We start from the raw sequence: 20366 nt of genomic DNA, 5'->3' as shown, positions 1-20366 counted from the left end.
GAGGTTGGCCGTTCGAATCCGTGCAGTGGGGCAAACTCCCGTGGCTTGTCCCAGCTCCTGCCAACCTAGCAGTTTGAAAGCATGTAAAATGCGAGTAGTTAAAGAGGGACCACCTTGGTAGGAAGGTAAACGGCGTTCCGTGTCTAGTCATGCCAGCCACAGAAAGTGTCTACGGACAAAGCCGTGTCTTCGCCTTAAAAACAGCGTGTCAGACAATTAAGAGTCGGACATGACTGGACTTAATAGTCAAGGGGAACCTTCACCTTTACACCTTTATCTTGTTTTCCAGGGGTCAGGAAGCAAAATGAAGCGAAGTGAGCTCTCTTGTCTTGCATGCACACCCTTGAAGAAAATTGCCTTTGTGTGGTCATCTCTCTTTTTAATGGGAAGACACAACCCCTTGTTTCCAAAGAAAAGCCGGATTCCAATTGTAAGCAGGAAAGAGGAACCTGCTGGGATTTGCCTCCGATAAGGAATGGGGATCAAAAAGGGCTGTCGTCCTTTCAAGACGAACAGTGCTCGAAAGCATCTCTCTCCTGTTCAGTTCTGCTGTTACCGAACGGGCTGTTGAAGGAGAGCAATTGTAAAACATTTTAATAGTTTTGTGGAGTCAAAAGGCTGAGAACTGAGTTCCTTGAAACTCTGCTTCTGTGTGTCGTAGAACAGCAAACCCTGGGTGGATTTGATATCACCTGTAGAGTGAATCAACAGTGCAAGCCCATTTCCCTAAATCGCAGTTGTGGGTCACTGGTGTGCTGTTGGTTCTACGATCCCTGCTATTAAGTTTGCTCAAGTGGTGGCTGAGGTGCCCACTTGCAAAGGATGGGGGGCGGGGAGGCAGAGGACAGGGTGACCAGAGAGACAGAGGGTGGGTGGGTGAGCTACTGTGGCCTTCCCGTCATTTCTGAACCAGAATTCTGGGGACCTCTCCCCATTCGATCTTCTGGCAAGAGCATCAGGATGGCGTGACATTGAATCAAGCGGTTGAGATCCAGAGGGAAAAAGCAGATAGGGAAATATACACCCATGCACGCCCTATAATATCCACATATTCACAGAACAGCCTTCATATATAGCTGCCCATTCTCATTCCTTCATGCACACACATACACCTAAGCTCTCTCTCTTTTTTTAAATATACACTCAACCATCAATGCATCCTCTCTCTCTCTCTCTCTCTCTCTCACACACACACACACACAAACACACACACACACACGAGAGAGAGAGAGAGAGAGAGAGGGAGGGGGGAAAGAGAATCCTTATTCCCAGTCTTATTCCCAATCATCACTTGTCTCTGTCGTATATACAAAGAAACACCCTTACCCATCTACCTATCTATCTGTTTTAGCCATAGATGACACATTTGTTGTTGTTTAGTCGTTTAGTCATGTCCGACCCTTCGTGACCCCACGGACCAGAGCACGCCAGACCCTCCTGTCTTCCACTGCTTCCCAGAGTTGGGTCAAATTCACGTTGGTCGCTTCGATGACCCTGTCCAACCATCTCATCCTCTGTCTTCCTCTTCTCCTCTTGCCCTCACACTTTCCCAACATTAAGGCCTTTTCCAGGGAGTCCTCTCTTCTCATGAGGTGGCCAAAGTATTGGACCCTCAGTTTCAGGATCTGTCCTTACAGTGAACACTCAAGGTTCATTTCCTTCAGAATGGATCGGTTTGTTCTCGTTACAGTCCAGGGGACTCTCAAGAGTCTCCTCCAGCACCACAATTCAAAGGCATCAATTCTTTGGCGGTCTGCTTTCTTTATGTCTCAGCTCTCACTTCCATACATCGCTACTGGAAAAACCATAGCTTTGACTATTCGGACTTTTGTTGGCAAGGTGATGTCTCTGCTTTTTAAGATGCTGTCAAGGTTTGTCATCACTTTCCTCCCAAGAAGCAGGCGTCTTTTAATTTTGGGGCTTCTGTCACCATCTGCAGTGATCATGGAGCCCAAGAAAGCGAAATCCGTCACTGCCTCCGTATCTTCCGCTTCTATTTGCCAGGAGGTGATGGGACCAGCGGCCATGATCTTAGTATTTTTGATGTTGAGCTTCAGACCGTTTTTTGCACTCTCCTCTTTCAGCCTTATTAAGAGGTTCTTTAATTCTTCCTCACTTTCTGCCATCAGAGTGGTATCATCTGCATATCGGAGGTTGTTGATATTTCTTCTGGCAACCTTAATTCCGGCTTGGGATTCCTCCAGTCCGGCCTTTCACATGATGTATTCTCCATATAAGTTAAATAAGCAGGGGGACAATATACAGGGGGGCATCCATTTTCTCTCTCTCTTTTACAAACACAACCACACCCTCTATTTCTCCTTCTCCTCCTTCTCCTCCTCCTCTCTCTCTCTCTCTCTCTCTCTCTCGTTCTCTTTCTCACTCACCTGTGGCGATTGGGGACCTCCCTGCCTGAGGGAGACCGGGTTATCCTGCTCACTATTGTCATTTAGACACAATAGTCAAGTGTTCATTTTTTTCACGGTGCCTTATTGCTCTTTATCTCTCTGTATTCTTTATTGAGCATCTATCTCTTGATAACATTTATACACTGGCATGTGTCGGTTGCTCCGAGTTCTTTCTGAAGTAGAAAGAGCCGACAGCCATTGGCAGCCAGAGAAGAAGCCGGGAGTGGCACCCTCTTCTATTCAAGAACATGGTGCTCAAAACCATTTCAGTTCTGTTGGCACCCGAGGCAGAAAAGTCCATAAGAACCGCTCTCCACCACAGAGAAGAACAACGCGGCCATCAACAATGGTGTGGCTGACCATTTTTCGGAAGCCAAAACCTGCTCCTTTGCTCTGCCCAACTCTGAAAAGAATCACTGATCCCTCAGGACTGCTAACGAAGCAAAAGACAATTAATGGTGCATTGCTGCAAATGACCGATCACCTCCCCTTCAGACTATATATGTGCACTTTTGTTGAATAATTAAAGTCTACTGGCGTACATGTCAAATTAGCCCCCACTGCCGTTCACATCTTGGCTGTACTGTATCTATAGTGAATTATCTTCCGGTCAACACAGCCAGGAAAGCCAAGGGGGCCTTAGCTAGACCCGAATCGGAGCATTTTGCAACATATCTGGAGATGGCGGCCTTCCTATATCCCCATTTCAAATGCACGAGTGTCCTTTGAGCCCAAAGCTGGCTGGAGCGAGCCATTTCTAACCGTTCTGCTAATCCCATGGTGGCCGCAAGATGTCAAAGTCTTGTTTTAAATATGGCGGATGGGGTTTCCCCTTCAAGAAAAGGGGTGGTGGGTCCATTTGTAAATAGAGAAAAGCATGTCCCTCAAGTTAAGGAAAGACGGCCGGTCTTCAGGGTGGCCCTTCCAGCATTCAAGCATGAGACTGTAAATTTCGGGAGAGCAGCTGTTCGGACGAGGGAGGCGGTAGCCTCGAGAAATCTGCTGGATAGTTTCTTGGTTGGTCATCCCTGGAAGAAGATATATGTATTAATAAACAACCAAGTTAACTGGAAAGTCACATTTCAATGGGAATTTGCGTTATTTTCTGATCCAGATGGCATAAAAGAGCACCGAGTGGAAAAAAATATGAACGCAACAATGCAGCAGTTCTTAGCTGTGTTTTTAGGCAGGGTTGTTCCAAGACAGCTTACTGTGTGAGGTGATTCAACAAATACTCATATGCCGCCACACCCCCACAAGCATTTTGGGTGGACAAGTTCTGTATATGACATAATTTTTTTAAAAAAAATCCTAAAGTAACACATGAATGTAACTAGAAGGTGTTAATGATGGCACCAATAAAGTAACTTGATTCCTACTCTTTATGTTACTTTTTGAACCTAACTTTACGACACCCGCATCGCTCCCCAAAGCAACTATTTACAGTTGTTGGTTTTTTTTACCTCCAATGATCGTCTGCCTTCATACAGACATTGTCCATTGGTAAAAACGCAAGTAAACAACATACAGTAGGTCAAAAATCTCACCGAAGGCCCCCTACAAAGTTCCCAAGGCTGGAAGAGCACATGTTGAGGAATTTACATTGTGCCGTAAAACATAAGAAACAGTGCCCACGCCCAAAGAACTGCATGTTAGGAGATGGAAGAAGAAAGTTTGGAAAATTATTTTAAAGAGGTAATGTATCCCCTTGACTTGTTGCAGTGTTAAAGTAAACCACTGCCATTATAAGTTGCAGTGGTGAAATAGTACCTTGCTTATGTTACCTGTTCCACTGATGGTTATTTGTTATTAGCTTCCATAACTTTTTGTTTTTTAAACACAGTGTTTTTGGTGGACAGGCGTATCCCATAAAAATTTAAAAATTCTAAAGTAACGCTTGACGGTAACTAGATGGTAACTACACCGATAACTTCATTCCTGCTCTTTATGTTGTTTCTGCAATATAACTTTATTTCAGCTTTTTTGCAGATAAGGGTGTTGTCGCTGCTTCCGATGATCGCCTACCTTCGTACGGACATTGTCCGTAGCTGAAAACCTCATAGAGGAGAATCCCATAGGACCACACATCTGATTTCAGCGAGTAAGTCTGGTAGATGGCTGCTTCGGGAGCTGTCCATTTCACAGGGATCATGACGTTGCTCGTGGTGGAGTAAATGTCATCCTGGAAGGAAGGGAGAAACAAGCCCTTAACAGAAGGCATCTTGGGAGAGAAACCTCTTGGACCACAACTCCCAGAATGCCCCAGCCAACAGAGCCATTGTCCCTGCTGTTTGGGGGATTCTGGGAGTTGCAGTCAAAACATATATATTTTTTTTGCCAAGGGTTGCAAAATTCATAGACAGTTTGGGAGGAATGAAAAACAGCCAGGAGGCTGTTTCGTATTCACACACGCAGAATGGTTTCAGTTCTAGGCTTCAAGGAAAGAAACAGAGCCACTGGAGAGATGAACAGGTGGGTGTCCGTGAACCAACCTTGAGGAGCCTCGCGAGGCCGAAGTCTGCTATTTTGCAAGCCAGGTCATCTCCCACCAAGATGTTTCTGGCTGCCAAGTCTCTGTGCACGACGTGTTGCTCTTCCAGGTAAGTCATCCCATCAGCCACTTGGCAAGAAATGCTGAGCAGGTGATGAGTGGTCAGTTCCTGGCCTGCAGCACCTGGGGGGGGGGAGAAACAGAAGAGGTTTGAGAGAATCCTTCTTAATACCCAAATATTTTCAAGTCCCTCTTGCTGTTGGGCATTTCTAATCTTAATACAGAGAGTGCAAAACAGGATGTTTGTAGATGAAGCCTCTGTTCTCATACCTGGCTCTGCGCTCGATCATTTTTTTTTCACCATCCACATGACAGAAGGCTTATCCCATCACATTCCCTGCTTTTTTCATGTCTTTCCTTGACTTTTTGTCTCATCCTTCCATGTGACTTATTTTATTCTCACTTTAGTGCTGTGGGGTTTCCCACGGAAGTTCATGTCTGCAGTCAAAGCTTCCTACTCGGAAGCTCTCTGTTAGGGTTTCAGTTAACACACAAACACACATGCAAACAAATGTAGCGCAAGAAGAGAATGTCTGTCTGTCTGTCTGTCTGTCTGTCTGTCTGTCTGTCTGTCTGTCTGTCTGTCTGTCTATATTAAAGGATATCTAAGATTTCTTAAAGTAGTTTACAGAAAAGTGGGTTTTAAAGGGAAGCCCCCAATATCTATAAAGCCTGCAGTGTTTTGTGACCAGCTGAGAGAAAGCATGGGAGAAAGTTTTGCTCTCTCCGGAACAGCCCATAGTTCCAGGTGATGGGCAGAAATGGGTAAGTGTCAGTTTACTATCCTCAAAACCTTGCAGAGTCCTGCTAGCTTTCCAGAGCAGCTCTTGTGCCAGTAATTTGCACCAAACCCAAGATACTTTCTAGATAAAACAGAGCCGCATTTTCTTACAAAATATTCCTGGAGTTCAATAGTGCAGAACTGAAATTTAAAACAAAACAAAACAAAACAAAACATGGGCTGCTCACTTAATCCCAGTGCTACACCAGGTCTCTGTTAAGATTTTGCCAAGTGTTGCTTGTCCATTTGAACGTTCATCTTTGCTGCAAAGAGGGTTAGAGTGACTTTGTTTTTCCGTTAGAGAAAGAAGCAGATGTTCTTGTAGTGTGGCATTTTCCCCTACACTTTCAGAACTGTTTGGGATTCCCACTTCCACTTGCATGGATTCAACCCCACTTCTATTCTGTGTCTATTTCCATATCGTGTTACTCGTGAAGTTACTAGGAACCTGTGGATATGTCGGCACAGACAAGCCTGAGCACACATCGTAAAAAGAAGGAAGCAAGTGATGCCGAGTGAAGAAAAGACACAATAAACAAACCTGGTCTCGTTTTTTAAACCTGCTTTGTTATAAATGGCATCATGTAATCAGGAAGCTCATTGTCATGCACGGTTAATGTTTAGCAACCATTCACTCAGCTGCTTCCTCGTCAGTGTGGCTCCAAACTGGTTCTCCTTAGGAGTCGCCCCTCCTGAGGTCACAAACTAGATTTCAAAAGCAGGTCAAGTTCTCCACCACGGGGCATCTCTCACGAAAGAACGCCCTGATGGGAAGCCGACGGATGCCTTTCTGGGTCAGATATTTCTCAGCTGAGAGTAAAAGCCAGGAGGAATTTATAGACTGAAAATGCTGGGCCAGTTTGGCCTTGAGAACAGAAGGCTGAGGCGAGATCAGATAGCAGTTTTCAAATACTTGAAAGGTGGTCATCCAGTGGAGGGGCAGGATCTGTTCTCGATCATCCCAGAATGCAGGACATGCAACAATGGGCTCAAGTTACAGGAAGCCAGATTTTGGCTGAATACCAGGAAAAACTTTCCAACTGTTAGAGCAGTACGACAATGGAACCAATTACTTTGGGAGGTGATGAGTGCTCCAACACTGGAAGCATTCAAGAGAAAATTGGACAACCATCTGCTTTGACTTGGATTCCTGCACTGAGCAGAGGGTTGGACATGATGGCCTTATAGGTCTCTTCCAACTCAATTATTCTATACAGTGGTGCCTCACATAGTGATCGCTCCGTTTAGCGATGAAAACGCTCTGCGATGCATTTTTTGCAATCGCAAAAGCGATCACTTTGCGATGTTCCCTATGGGGGAATTTCGCTTTGCAATGATCGGTTCCCTGCTTCGGGAACAGAGCATCGCAAAGCGACGATTCAAAAACAGCTGATCGGCGGTTTCAAAATGGCCGCTGGGTAAACAAAATGGCCGTCTGCTGTTTTCTGGGACAGATTCCTCGCTTAAGAGGCACCGAAAATGGCTGCGGTATGGAAGATCTTCACTGAACTGTGAGTTTTAAGCCCATAGGAATGCATTAATCGCGTTTTAGTGCGTTTCTATGGGCTTTTTTATTTCACATTGCGACGTTTTCATTCTGCAGTGATTTTTGCGGAATGAATTAACGCCGCAATGCGAGGCACCACTATTGACTTTCTTAACTAATTTGTGATACAATGATGTATGTGTTTTAAGGTGTTACCTCACCTTAGAAACAAAGGTGTTCCCATACACATACACAAACAGACACAGATCCACAGTCCAGAAAGTAAGGCAATCAACCAGACTTCTTGACTGGTGGAATATTATATGGCAAATGAAATCAGAAACTCCTCCCACACAGATTTAGGTAACAGCTATGATCAAGTCGCAGGATCTGTTTGCAATACACCCATTGATTGCTTTGGGATGTGTCATGCATTATCTGCAGCAGAATAACTTGCATAGGAGTACACATTGCTTCTGCCCTTTCACTGTTTTCCTTTTAAAATCCTTCATTAAACACAAGGCGTGACATCCAAAATGATTTGTCAGTGGATGCATGGGTAGATGGAACTCGATTTTACTCTAAATCGCCTACTGCCACACCATCCGATTGGTGGAATGATTGTGTTAATCCATACAGAAAATAAGTGGAGCCACCCAAAATATTTTGCTGCCTGAGGCCGAGCAACAGATGGTCATTTGATGACCAAGTGAAGGTGGTTCTCTATGCAAGTACAGCACATTGTGCCTCTCCCTTCACGAGAACAAAAATACAGTAATAGCAAAGTAAGTAATTTACCACCAGCTGCTCTATGAAATCTGCTTCACTCTGCCTAACAGTCGGGTTCACTTATCTACGGTCTGAAAATATTAAACATATTAAAAGAAGAATTGTAGAAATATATATCTAAAGGTGAAGTTACCAAAACAGGACATCAGAGGGAGCAAGAAGACCATGCTATGTATAGTGTTCACTCAAGAAATACAGTCAACCCTTGACTTACGAACGTCCCTACATATGAATATATTGATTTACGAACAGCTCCGTCGGCAAAAATTGGCATCAACTTGCGAACAGAGCCTTGACCTACGAACGAGGTCGAGGTTCCGTTTGGAAATCAATGCCATTTTTTGCGAATGGAGCGATCGGCCCCTTCGGAGGTCTCAAAGGGCTTCCCCCCCGACATCGGAGGCCAAAAGGCATGGAGTTAGGGCTGGACATTCGAATTTCCAGGCCTTTCCCCCTGCCTTTTTGCCTTTCGAAATGCTGGAACGGATTAATTCCGTTCCCATGCATTTCAATAGGAAATGATACTTTGACGTACAAACTTTTCGATGTACGAACGTCGTTCCAAAACGGATTAAGTTCGTAAATCAAGGTACCATTGTACTGTAATGTAAAAGTCCACAATGTCATTACAGGAATCGGTCACTAGAGGGAGCAAGAGATCATGCTATGAGTAGTGTTTACTATAATCCACATTTTTCAGGAAAAACGATTCCCAGTGGATATGGGGGTATGTCTCTCTGTGTGTCTGTGTGTGTCTGTGTATTTTTTCTGCACACATAAATGTGTGTGTGTGTGTGTGTGTGTGTGTGTGTGTGTGTCAAAAATAATCTCAAAATAATCCCAAGGAGGCATGGGCTGTTTTGTTTTTTTGCCGGCGGAGGGAGAGGCTAGTGGTATAAGGATGATGTCAATAATGCCAGAAACACAAGAGGGGAGCAATGCTCACTGTTGAGGTAGCTGTGCAGGTTGCCCTTCCTCATCAGCTCGGTGACGATGTAGACGGGTTCGCCCACGGAGCAGATGGCCAGGAGTTTGATGAGCCTCGTGTGCTTCAGGCTTTTCAAGTTCTGGATCTCTTTCACAAAGTCGTCTCTCATGTCCGCTGTTGAAAGAAAAGGCCAGCGGTGCAAGGGTTAAAGAGCTTGAAGAAAGACAGGCCTGCTCCCTGATAGCTTGGGTCCCTTGCCTCCCTCTTTTTATTCATTTTTTTAAAAAAAATATTTCCTCTAGAGGGCGCAAGTGGACGTTTCTGCCTTGTTAAACAAATAGACGGGGGTCTATAAGGCCATCAAGTCCCCTGCTCAGTGGAGGAATTAGAAAGGATAAAAAAGATACAGAAGTACCCCCTTGCCTGCAGGATCAGTATCCGCTGATTCATTTATCCACAGCCTGAAAACATTAAACAGATTGAAAGAAAAATCCTAGGAATATACAGGTATATTTCTAAAGGTGAACTTACCAGAACTGGGCATAGAAGGATCTAGAGACCATGGTATTTATAGTGTCTGCTATTTAAATGGTGTTCACTCTAATTTGTGTTTTTCAGCATCCATGGGAGAGGAACTTGGAACTCATCCCCTCCAGATATGGTGGTCCTACTGTGATTCAAAGAAAATTGCATTGCCCCTCAAGCCTGCTTGTGGCTTGCTGAGATTTCTGGCTGGGTGCTGCTAATGGTTGGGGAATAACAAGGCGCCCGGTCTCCTCCCGGGTGGTTTCTTTTTTTAATTTTTAAACTAGACTTGATCTAATTTGATCTCATTGGGCTGGACTGCCTTTCGGAAGGAGGAGACCATCCAGAGGAAGAACAGTGCTTCTGATGGAGAACTCTCCTGCTTAAATGGAACAACGTGGTTGAACTTCTGCTTTAACTTTATCTGATTGTTAAGGTCCTGTTTATATTGTCAGGATCAAACGAGGATGATACGATCGCCTCGTTCCTCTACGAAACTGATCCGGAAGACGTCTTACATCATAGTTGACATCATAGTCAAATGCGAAGGGCCATCCATTGGGAAACAGGAAAGTGAGAAGATGAGAGGAGGAGAATTTCACCATGCGCTCTTTCCACCTACGTACCTTGCTTCATGATTTTGATGGCCACTGGCACCGTGTTCTTCCACATTCCTTCCCACACTTCCCCAAAGCATCCTTCCCCCAACTTCCTCCAGAGCTGGAACTCGGAACGGGGACGTTCCCACTGGTCTGTCTCGGGGGCCCTCTGCAAAAATACAAGTCCCAAAATGTACATATATGTTAAATTATTATTCAGTTTGTTACTCAGTTGGTATCACCTGCCAGGACAAAATTCCAAATAGAGTAGTCCTACCATGTTTCCCCGAAAAATAATTTTACATTAATTTTTGCTCCAAAGAATGCAGTAGGGCTTATTTTCAGGGGATGTTTCATTTTTGTCATGTACAGCAATCTACATTGATTCAAATACAGTCATGTCATCTCCTGGTTGCTGCACAATGGAGGAGGGTGGGGGTTTCACTTAACTGGGGTAGGACATATTAATCACACTGTCCGGGGTAGGACATATTAATTATTAATATTAATATTATATTATTTCCCCCAAAATATGACCTAACCTGAAAAATCATACTAGGGCTTATTTTCAGGTTAGGTCTTATTTTTGGGGAAATAGGGTAGAACGAGCTGGAATTTTTAGTATGTATACATTAGTGAAACAGTGACATCTACGTTGGCTTGGGCATGTCGTGAGAATGGGTGATTCCAAAAGATCTCCTGTATGGAGAATTAGTGCAGGGAAATTGCCCTGGAGGGAGACCACAGCTGCGATACAAGGATATCTGCAAGCGGGATCTGAAGGACCTTAAGAATAGACCTCAACAGATGGGAAACCCTGACATCTGAGCGTTTGGCCTGGAGGCAGACAGTGCATCACGGCCTCTCCCAATTTGAAGAGACCCTTGTCCAGCAAGCCAAGGCAAAGAGACAGTCCTGACACCAGCAAAACCAGGGAGCTGGACAGGGGACAGATTGTATTTTTATCTGCAGTGGGGAAGGGATGGTCACTCTTGAATTGGCCTTATCAGCCACACTAGATGCTGTTCTAAGACCTCTATTCAGAGCACGTTACCATCGTTTTTCGAGACTGAAGGATGCCCCAAAAATTAAGTCTCCCTCTACTTCGCCTCCATTCAAAGTCCCTCCTGCTTTAAACACTAACCTTCTGGATGCAAGGCTGCAGTAAAGGGCTCTGTATGACCTTCCAGTTGATGGTGTAGTAAGCCAAGAGTTGCTCCAGACTGGGAAAGGTGTGTCCTTTTTCTAAGTAAAAACTTCCTGCAGGATGCTTGTAGATCCGGAAGTGCCGTACTTTGGCGTGATTCCGAACTAACAACAGAAAGAGAGGAGAGAGAATGAGACAGATGGAAGCGGCTTCGATCCTGCCTGATTTATTCCTTAGTTTGAGCCACACTGGGGAAGCCGCCAGGGTACCCTTCACACTACTGACATATTTTCCTGTATTGGAGAAATGGAAATCCATACATCACGGCATGTTCATCCTCTCAATATGATTAACACCGCATGTGTCAACAGCCACCATGCGTTCTTTTTATGGAGAAAGGCAGGACAAAATATTTTAAATAAATAAATAAAACAGTAGTTTTTGAGGCAAATATGGCAAAAGATATGTGTGATGGGGATTCTTCTGGAGGTATCTCAGGAATTCTTAAGTTCACGCCAAAGAAGACTATTTCTGTTGGCACCTCGAGGTTCCCTGGGGCTCAAACTCCTTAGATAAAGGAACCATGACTCACTGTTCTGGTGTTATGACCGAGCCCTTTCAAGCCGTTTTGCTCCTTGTGGGAAACAACCGGGCAGTGGCCCTCATCCCAATCCCATAAGCAAAAGTGAACTGGATTCGGCAACACGGAGCATCGCTCGTGCCACCTCAGGTGAACTGAGGTCAAAAAGAGGAGACTGAGATCACCTGCAGGGTTTCCTTCAAAGGTGCTTCTCGCCAGTAGGTGCTCCCTGAAGAGCAGGGATGCTGGCAAGTCTTGGAGTCCAAGTCTGACCGCCCAAGCCTTAGTCTTTGGTACCAAGCCCCAAATCCGAGCCTGAATCTTTGGTATCAAGCCCCAAACTCTAAGTCAGAGTCTCTATTCAAAACAAGCTTTTTTCCCTGCAGAAAAGAGGGAGGGAGTGGGTGGGTTCCACGTCATGATTCGAGTCATTGGAAAAAAAAACTTGAGTCAAGTTTGAGTCAAATCACAGGTGCGACTTGCGTCTGACTTGACAGCAAGTCCCAGGACTTGAGTCCCCAGCCATGCTGAGGACTTTTAAGTCTCAGGGCCTGAGGGCCTCCTGTGGACGACGCCAGTGTCACCTGAGGATGCTGGCATAGCAGAACCTTGCCCCTTTAAGTTTTTCTCAATGGACAAGGAAGGGGTGGAGTTTAGGCAGCTCTCAGGGACTCTTTGGTGTTTAGATGCTCTCTTTGTTGCTTCCAAGACTTTGGCCAGAAAACAGCATTCACTTCTGCTTCCTCTTACACAGCTTTGCCTACCCTTATTATATCACACTTGGAAATGCAAAGGGCTCAGGCATCCCAAATCCTCATTATGACCAACTGTGCCTGTAGGCAGCCCCTCTCCCGTCCACTAAAGGTCAAGTTTCCCCTTGACATTTTTAGTCCAGTTGTGTCCAAATCTAGGGGGAGGTGCTCATCCCGTTTTCAAGCTGTAGAGCCAGTGCTTGTCCAAAGACAGTTTCCACTGCCATGTGGCCAGCGTGACTAGGGAACGCTGTTTTACCTTCCCACCGAGGTGGTACCTATTTATCTACTCGCATTTGCATGCTTTCAAACTGCTAGGTTGGCGAGGAGCTGGGAGAAAGAGACAGGCGCTCACTCCATCACGTGCATTCAATCTTACGACTGCTGGTCTTCTGACCCTGCAGCACATGCTTCTGTGGTTTAGCCCGCAGCGCCACCACGTCCCACCCTGTCCACTAGGAAAGTCTAAAAATGCACGCAGCTGGACCAATTCATCTCAACAAATCATTTTTTTTTGTTTTGACCAGGAGCGTCTCTTTTGTAAAGCTAACGTCACTCCTGTGCAATTAAAAACCCAAATACCCTCACATGCTTTGCATTACCATAGCAACGGCATGCAACCATCAACTCCATGTCTCTCGTAAATTCTCTGATGGCTGTAGCTAAGATGGGAGGTTGGGCTGAAATAGGTGGCAGTGGCATATGACATCATAGCCCTTGCTAATCTGTCCTGAGTGCTCACTGGAAGGACAGGTCCTGAAACTGAGGCTCCAGTACTTTGGCCATCTAATGAGAAGAAAAGACTCCCTGGAAAAGACCCTGATGTTGGGAAAGTGTGAAGGAAGAAAGAGAAGGGGCTGACAGAGGATGAGATGGTTGGACAGGGTCATCGAAGCGACCAAGATGAATTTGACCCAACTCCGGGAGGCAGTGGAAGACAGGAAGGCCTGGCGTGCTCTGGTCCATGGGGTCACGAAGAGTCGGACATGACTAAATGACTAAACAACAACAAATCACAAAACCACAGGGCCTGGACGCTGTGAGCCCTGGTTCCACTCAACCACTTCCCCAGGGAGTGGGGATATTTCAGCCGAGATGGCCTAAGATATGTTGTTACCTGGGTCAGAAAAATTATAGTGTTCCCTCCCCCCCACACCCAGTAATGGTGGTAAAAACAGAATAGCAAAATATATACAGTAGTTTAAAAGTTTGGAAACTGGCAGCGCCTCAAGGAGGCCTCAAGAATTGGCTAGCCTGTGATTTACTGTATTTATTTTATTTATTTGTTTTATTTATTGGCCCACCTTTCTCCTGATAAGGGGACCCGAGGCAGCTCACGGTGTTAAAATGAATAGCATTTAAAACACAAGGTAAGTGTTTTTTTTTAAAAAGCTATTAAACTGTATGCTAATTGAAAGACAATTGAATAATTGCACCTGTGATTTGACTCAAACTTTGATCTCCAAAGCCTGTCATTGACACAACAGGCAAATTACTCCAGATTATCTATCTATCTATCTATCTATCTATCTATCTATCTATCTATCTATCTATCTATCTATCTATCTATCTATCTATCTATCTATCTATCTATCTATCTATCTATCTATCTATCTATCTATCTATCTGTCTGTCTGTCTGTCTGTCTGTCTGTCTGTCTGTCTATTTACTTACTTACTTACTTACTTACTTACTTACTTACTTACTTACTTACTTACTTACTTACTTACTTCCCACCTATCTAGTCGAACGACCACTCTAGGCGGCTTCCAACACATAAAACAACAATCTAAGAAAATTACAATATAACAAAAATTTTAAACATCAGTATAAACGAATTATCCAAGGCTGCAGAGGGAAAAAAAATTCCAGTATTAGTCTGGAAGGACTGATGGTTAACTCCGCGTTGCTTATGGCATCTAATTACTGCATAGCCTGGGGTGGTTCACATATTTTGCACCATATGATTGTGTGGGCAGAATACCATTGTTTATTGCACCATTGACTGTATATAATTAAATGTGTGTGTGAGAAAATGAATGTGTAGCATAGTAATTAGCATTTACATCATACAAGTCACTCCTTTTTACTAAAACTTCTCTGGAGTGAGCCGATCATGCTGTTGGAAGATTCTCACCTGGTCTATAGTTTCAAAATGAGTTGTTTTCATAGTGACTCTGAGCTGGTTGTATAGCAAAACAATGTGCCAGTCCATTTCATGTTGTTGAATGATATTGGTAGAAATTACTGTCTTTCTGAAACAGTCACATCTACAATGTCAGAGTAAGACTTGGCAACTTCTAGCAGTCTGGGGCCCAAATATGCTCCTCTCTGAGGTCCATTCCCATTTTTTTCTTACAAAAATGGTTGCCTGGATTTTTTTTTTTGAAAAACTGAGAAAAGTCCTTTGTACCGTTTTGTGGCTGAATTAGAAAGAATATTTTTGACGGCGTGGGGGCCACAGATGGTGGGTGGGTCCTCAAAATGTGGCAATGTTCACTCTGTGCTTCCTATGCTGCGCAAGGACACTTTTTGAGTGACAATATTTTTGTTTTTTTTTTAAAAATAGCAAATTAAAATAAAATAAATCTATTTTCAGTTGGGCTGGCTTCCTGGAAACCTGGGGGGTCTTAGATCTGGGCCTCTGGGTAGGAGTCCACTTAACGGCTTACAGGTCACCCATTGCCCAGCCCATCCAGACTTTAACCCACGGGCTAGAAACATGTGGCTCTCCAGATGTTGTGGGATTGTGATTCCCATCATGCCCTCACGGTTGGCTATGGTGACTGCTGGGTATTATAGCTCAGCAACCTCTGGAAACCATCTGTGCCCCACTTAGCCCCAGATCCTGCCTCCCTCTTTTTTCCAACATGCTCATTCACATCATGAATATTTATTTGCAGATGAGGTGGGAAGAGGTTCCACCGCTCATCCGGCAGAGCCGCTCCTTGACATGCAGAAGGTCCAGGTTTCAGGCCCTGGACGTTCCAGTTACAAGGGTCAGAGATGAAAGGAAAGGACACTGCCAGGCTTTAGGGGTGCGGTTTTTGGATTCTTTGGACTACACATCCCATAACTCCCCATTCTGGGAGTTCCTCCTGACTTCCTTTGTTTACTGATCAGGTAATCAGGGGATGGAGAAAACCCACTTGCCAAATTTGTTGATGCCAAATTCTTGCTATGCAGATGTAGCTGACTAGTCTGGAAACCGTCTCTGAAATGATGGATGAGAAGCATTCAGGGAATTCATCCAGAGTTGACCGATTGGGCTCTTGGCAGCAGAATTTCCTACCATCTCCTCCTTTTCAATTCCCCCAGTGTCCTGAACATGTACCCAGAAGGCTACGGGAGTCCTGTTGAATAGGGTAGGAATGTGTGACCTTTCTCCTTCATGGATTGCTGCCTTGTCGTGGCGAAGGGGCTTGAGCAACTCAGAGAAACTATGGGCTATGCCGTGCAGGGACACCCAAGACGGACAGGACATAGTGGAGAGTTCCGACTAAACGCAATCCACCTGGAGTAGGAAATGGCAAGCCACTCCAGTATCTTTGCCAAGAACGCCCCATGATCAGAAACAAAAGGCTAAAAGATATGACGCTGGAAGATGGGCCCCTCAGGTCGGAAGGCGTCCAACATGCTACTGAGGAAGAGCGGAGGACAAGTACAAGTAGCTCCAGAGCTAATGAAGTGGTTGGGCCAAAGCCGAAAGGACGCTCAGCTGTGGACGTGCCTGGAAGTGAAAGGAAAATCCAATGCTGCAAAGAAAAATACTGCATAGGAACCTGGAATGTAAGATCTATGAACCTTGGGAAGCTGGAGGTGGTCAAACAGGAGATGGCAAGAATAAACATCGACATCCTGGGCATCAGTGAACTAAAATGGACAGGAATGGGCGAATTCAGCTCAGATGATTATCATATCTACTATTGTGGGCAAGAATCCCGTAGAAGGAATGGAGTAGCCCTCATAGTCAACAAAAGAGTGGGAAAAGCTGTAATGGGATACAATCTCAAAAATGATAGAATGATGTCAATACGAATCCAAGGCAGACCATTCAACATCACAATAATCCAAGTTTATGCACCAACCAGCATTGCTGAGGAGACTGAAATTGAACAATTCTATGAAGATTTACAACACCTTCTAGAACTGACACCAAAGAAAGATGTTCTTCTCATTCTAGGGGACTGGAATGCTAAAGTAGGGAGCCAAGAGATAAAAGGAACAACAGGGAAGTTTGGCCTTGGAGTTCAGAACGAAGCAGGACAAAGGCTAATAGACTTTTGTCAAGAGAATAAGCTGGTCATCACAAACACTCTTTTCCAACAACACAAGAGGCGACTCTATACATGGAAATCACCAGATGGGCAATATCGAAATCAGATTGATTATATTCTCTGCAGCCAAAGATGGAGAAGCTCTATACAGTCAGCAAAAACAAGACCTGGAGCTGACTGCGGTTCTGATCATCAGCTTCTCATAGCAAAATTCAAGCTTAGACTGAAGAGATTAGGAAAAATCACTGGGCCACTCAGGTATAATCTAAACCAAATCCCTTATGAATACACAGTGGAAGTAAAGAACAGATTTAAGGAACTAGATTTGGTGGACAGAGTGCCTGAAGAACTTTGGATAGAGGCTCGTAACATTGTCCAGGAGGCAGCAACGAAAACCATCCCAAAGAAAAGGAAATGCAAGAAAGCAAAGTGGCTGTCCAACGAGGCCTTAGAAATAGCAGAGAGGAGAAGGGAAGCAAAATGCAAGGGAGATAGGGAAAGTTACAGAAACTTGAATTCAGACTTCCAAAGAATAGCAAGGAGAGACAAGAGGGCCTTCTTAAATGAACAATGCAAAGAAATAGAGGAAGATAACAGAAAAGGAAAGACCAGAGATCTGTTCAGGAAAATTGGACATATTAGAGGAACATTTTGCGCAAAGACGAACATGATAAAAGACAAAAATGGGAGGGACCTAACAGAAGCAGAAGACGTCAAGAAGAGGTGGCAAGAATACACAGAGGAATTATATCAGAAAGATTTGGATATCCTGGACAACCCAGACAATGTAGTTGCTGACCTTGAGCCAGACATCCTGGAGAGCGAAGTCAAGTGGGCCTTAGAAAGCCTGGCTAACAACAAGGCCAGTGGAGGTGATGGCATTCCAGTTGAACTATTTAAAATCTTGAAAGATGATGCTGTTAAGGTGCTGCATTCAATATGCCAGCAAGTTTGGAAAACTCAACAGTGGCCAGAGGATTGGAAAAGATCAGTCTACATCCCAATCCCAAAGAAAGGCAGTGCCAAAGAATGCTCCAACTACCGTACAATTGCACTCATTTCGCACGCTAGCAAGGTTATGCTCAAAATCCTGCAAGGTAGGCTTCAGCAGTATGTGGACCGAGAACTCCCAGAAGTACAAGCTGGATTCCGAAGAGGCAGAGGAACTAGAGACCAAATTGCTAACTTGCGCTGGATTATGGAGAAAGCCAGAGAGTTCCAGAAAAATATCTACTTCTGCTTCATTGACTATGCGAAAGCCTTTGACTGTGTGGACCACAGCAAACTATGGCAAGTTCTTAAAGAAATGGGAGTGCCTGACCACTTTATCTGTCTCCTGAGAAACCTATATGTGGGACAGGAAGCAACAGTTAGAACTGGTCATGGAACAACTGAGTGGTTCAAAATTGGGAAAGGAGTACGGCAAGGCTGTATATTGTCCCCCAGCTTATTTAACTTATATGCAGAATACATCATGCGGAAGGCTGGACTGGAAGAAACCCAAACCGGAATTAAGATTGCCGGAAGAAATATCAACAACCTCCGATATGCAGATGATACCACTCTGATGGCAGAAAGTGAGGAGGAATTAAAGAACCTTGTAATGAGAGTGAAAGAGGAGAGTGCAAAAAACGGTCTGAAACTCAACATCAAAAAAACTAAGATCATGGCCACTGGTCCCATCACCTCCTGGGAAATAGAAGGGGAAGATATGGAGGCAGTGTCAAATTTTATCTTCCTGGGCTCCATGATTACTTCAGATGGAGACAGCAGCCCTGAAATTAAAAGGCGCCTTCTTCTTGGGAGGAAAGCGATGACAAATCTTGACAGCATCTTGAAAAGCAGAGACATCACCTTGCCAACAAAAGTCCGAATAGTCAAAGCTATGGTTTTTCCTGTCGTGATGTATGGAAGTGAGAACTGGACCATAAAGAAAGCAGACTGCCGAAGAATTGATGCCTTTGAATTGTGGTGCTGGAGGAGGCTCTTGAGAATCCCCTGGACTGCAAGGAGAACAAACCTATCAGTTCTAAAGGAAATCAACCCTGAATGCTCACTTGAAGGACAGATCCTGAAGCTGAGGCTCCAGTACTTTGGCCATCTCATGAGAAGAAAAGAGTCCTTGGAAAAAACCTTGATGTTAGGAAGGTGTGATGGCAAGAGGAGAAGGGGACGACCAAGGATGAGATGGCTGGACAGTGTCTGCGAAGCAACCAACATGAACCTGACACAACTCCGGGAGGCAGTAGAAGACAGGAGGGCCTGGCGTGCTCTGGTCCATGGGGTCACGAAGAGTCGGACACGACTAAATGACTAAACACACACACGTGTGACCTTTAGGTAGATCAAGCCTTTGGCTGCAGTATGTAGAGTGACATGTACCCAGCCCATTTTTTTTAGCCTCCAGGAAGATTAACTCTCCCTCCCTCCCTCCCTCCCTCCCTCCCTCTCTCTCACACACATACTTGCAGAAAACCCTATTCTTCTTAGGAACTGACCTATAATGAACCTAACAGGGCTTTTAAGGTAAGTGATATTATAACAACAGCAACAATAACAACCACCTTTGAACTGCAGAGTTGGAAGAGACCTTATGGATAACTGAGTCCCACTCTTGTGAAGGAGGCGGCGGGGGGGGGGGGATTGAACACCCAACCTCAGGCTCTGTAGCCCAGTGCCTAAATCACCGAGCTATCTAGCAGTTTTAAGGAGTAATTTTACCAGTTCCATCCACTCAGTGAGTTTCCTTGGCTGATCAGGGATTCGAACCCAGGCCTCCTGAGTCCTAGTCCATCACTGTATCAGCTACTGGGTGTCTTCTGTTTAATTTAGGAAACTGGAGATTCCAGCCATTTGGCTTGGTTTTTGGGAAATGGTGAAGTTTGAGCCAGGAGAGGTGGGATTGGCTGCCTAAACTTACCCACCCCTGCACTAGTGCCAAGCAGATCATGGACCGATCAAGAATCTGGACTCTCCTTTAAAATGCATTTGGATCTGGACTCAGCAGCTTTTTGAATTCTTGACAGTCCTTGTGTCTACTTTTAGAGAAGAAAAATCTTGTGCTTCTCCAGATTAAATTCCTTACTTTAAGAGGGAACACTGAAAGTCCTCCTGCACCCACCCTCTTTCCTCCCAACATTAAAACAATTATTTCACCGACCTTCCCTGCTATAGATTTGCTAGTTGCTTGCAAAACTCAGCTATACCCATGAAGGGACACCTTGATGGCCTCTGAGCCAGTGAGAGAACCCATTATTTTGGCAGTACCTGGCAGAACGAACACCTCTGTTTTCTTCCTTCTGGCCTTTTGGGTTGATGTTAAGAGGGCGTTTACTTAACACTCTCTGCAATAAATGAATACACAACTCATAATGGAAGGAGGAACTCTCAGAGAGCGCTGGAGCATTCACGGTGTGATTAGAAGGGTGTTACGAGTTCTAGGTGCTGTTTTTGCAGCTGGAATGTGGAAAGGTGTGGTCTGTGATTTAACTCTTGAACCAAAATAAAGTCAGGAGGATCTGTGGTTCCCTTGTCTATTACCTC

General features: G+C 44.8%; 1 protein-coding gene and 1 long non-coding RNA gene across 2 annotated transcripts in view; one reads left to right on the top strand and one right to left on the bottom strand.

Annotated features, from left to right (window-relative positions):
- Positions 1-3018: 3018 nt before the first annotated feature.
- The window catches only part of SRMS (src-related kinase lacking C-terminal regulatory tyrosine and N-terminal myristylation sites), a 32608-nt gene continuing 15260 nt past the window's right edge, over positions 3019-20366 (bottom strand). The window contains exons 3-8 of the mRNA XM_072996728.2: positions 11212-11378; positions 10095-10236; positions 8962-9117; positions 4901-5082; positions 4434-4590; positions 3019-3436 (exon numbers count right to left, since the gene is read on the bottom strand). Coding sequence (XP_072852829.2) covers positions 3243-3436; positions 4434-4590; positions 4901-5082; positions 8962-9117; positions 10095-10236; positions 11212-11378 — 998 coding nt within the window. The 3' untranslated portion in view covers positions 3019-3242. The remainder of the gene's footprint in view (positions 3437-4433; positions 4591-4900; positions 5083-8961; positions 9118-10094; positions 10237-11211; positions 11379-20366) is intronic.
- On the top strand, positions 4731-11677 carry LOC140706477 (uncharacterized). The gene is made up of 2 exons (XR_013544378.1): positions 4731-5008; positions 9562-11677. It is a non-coding gene; the product is annotated as an uncharacterized LOC140706477 (long non-coding RNA).

The sequence above is a fragment of the Pogona vitticeps genome, chromosome 4, assembly GCF_051106095.1.
Source record: "Pogona vitticeps strain Pit_001003342236 chromosome 4, PviZW2.1, whole genome shotgun sequence".
NCBI lineage: Eukaryota > Metazoa > Chordata > Lepidosauria > Squamata > Agamidae > Pogona > Pogona vitticeps.
Note: the sequence above shows the minus strand (reverse complement) of the source record. Positions and strands in the feature narration are given on the sequence as shown.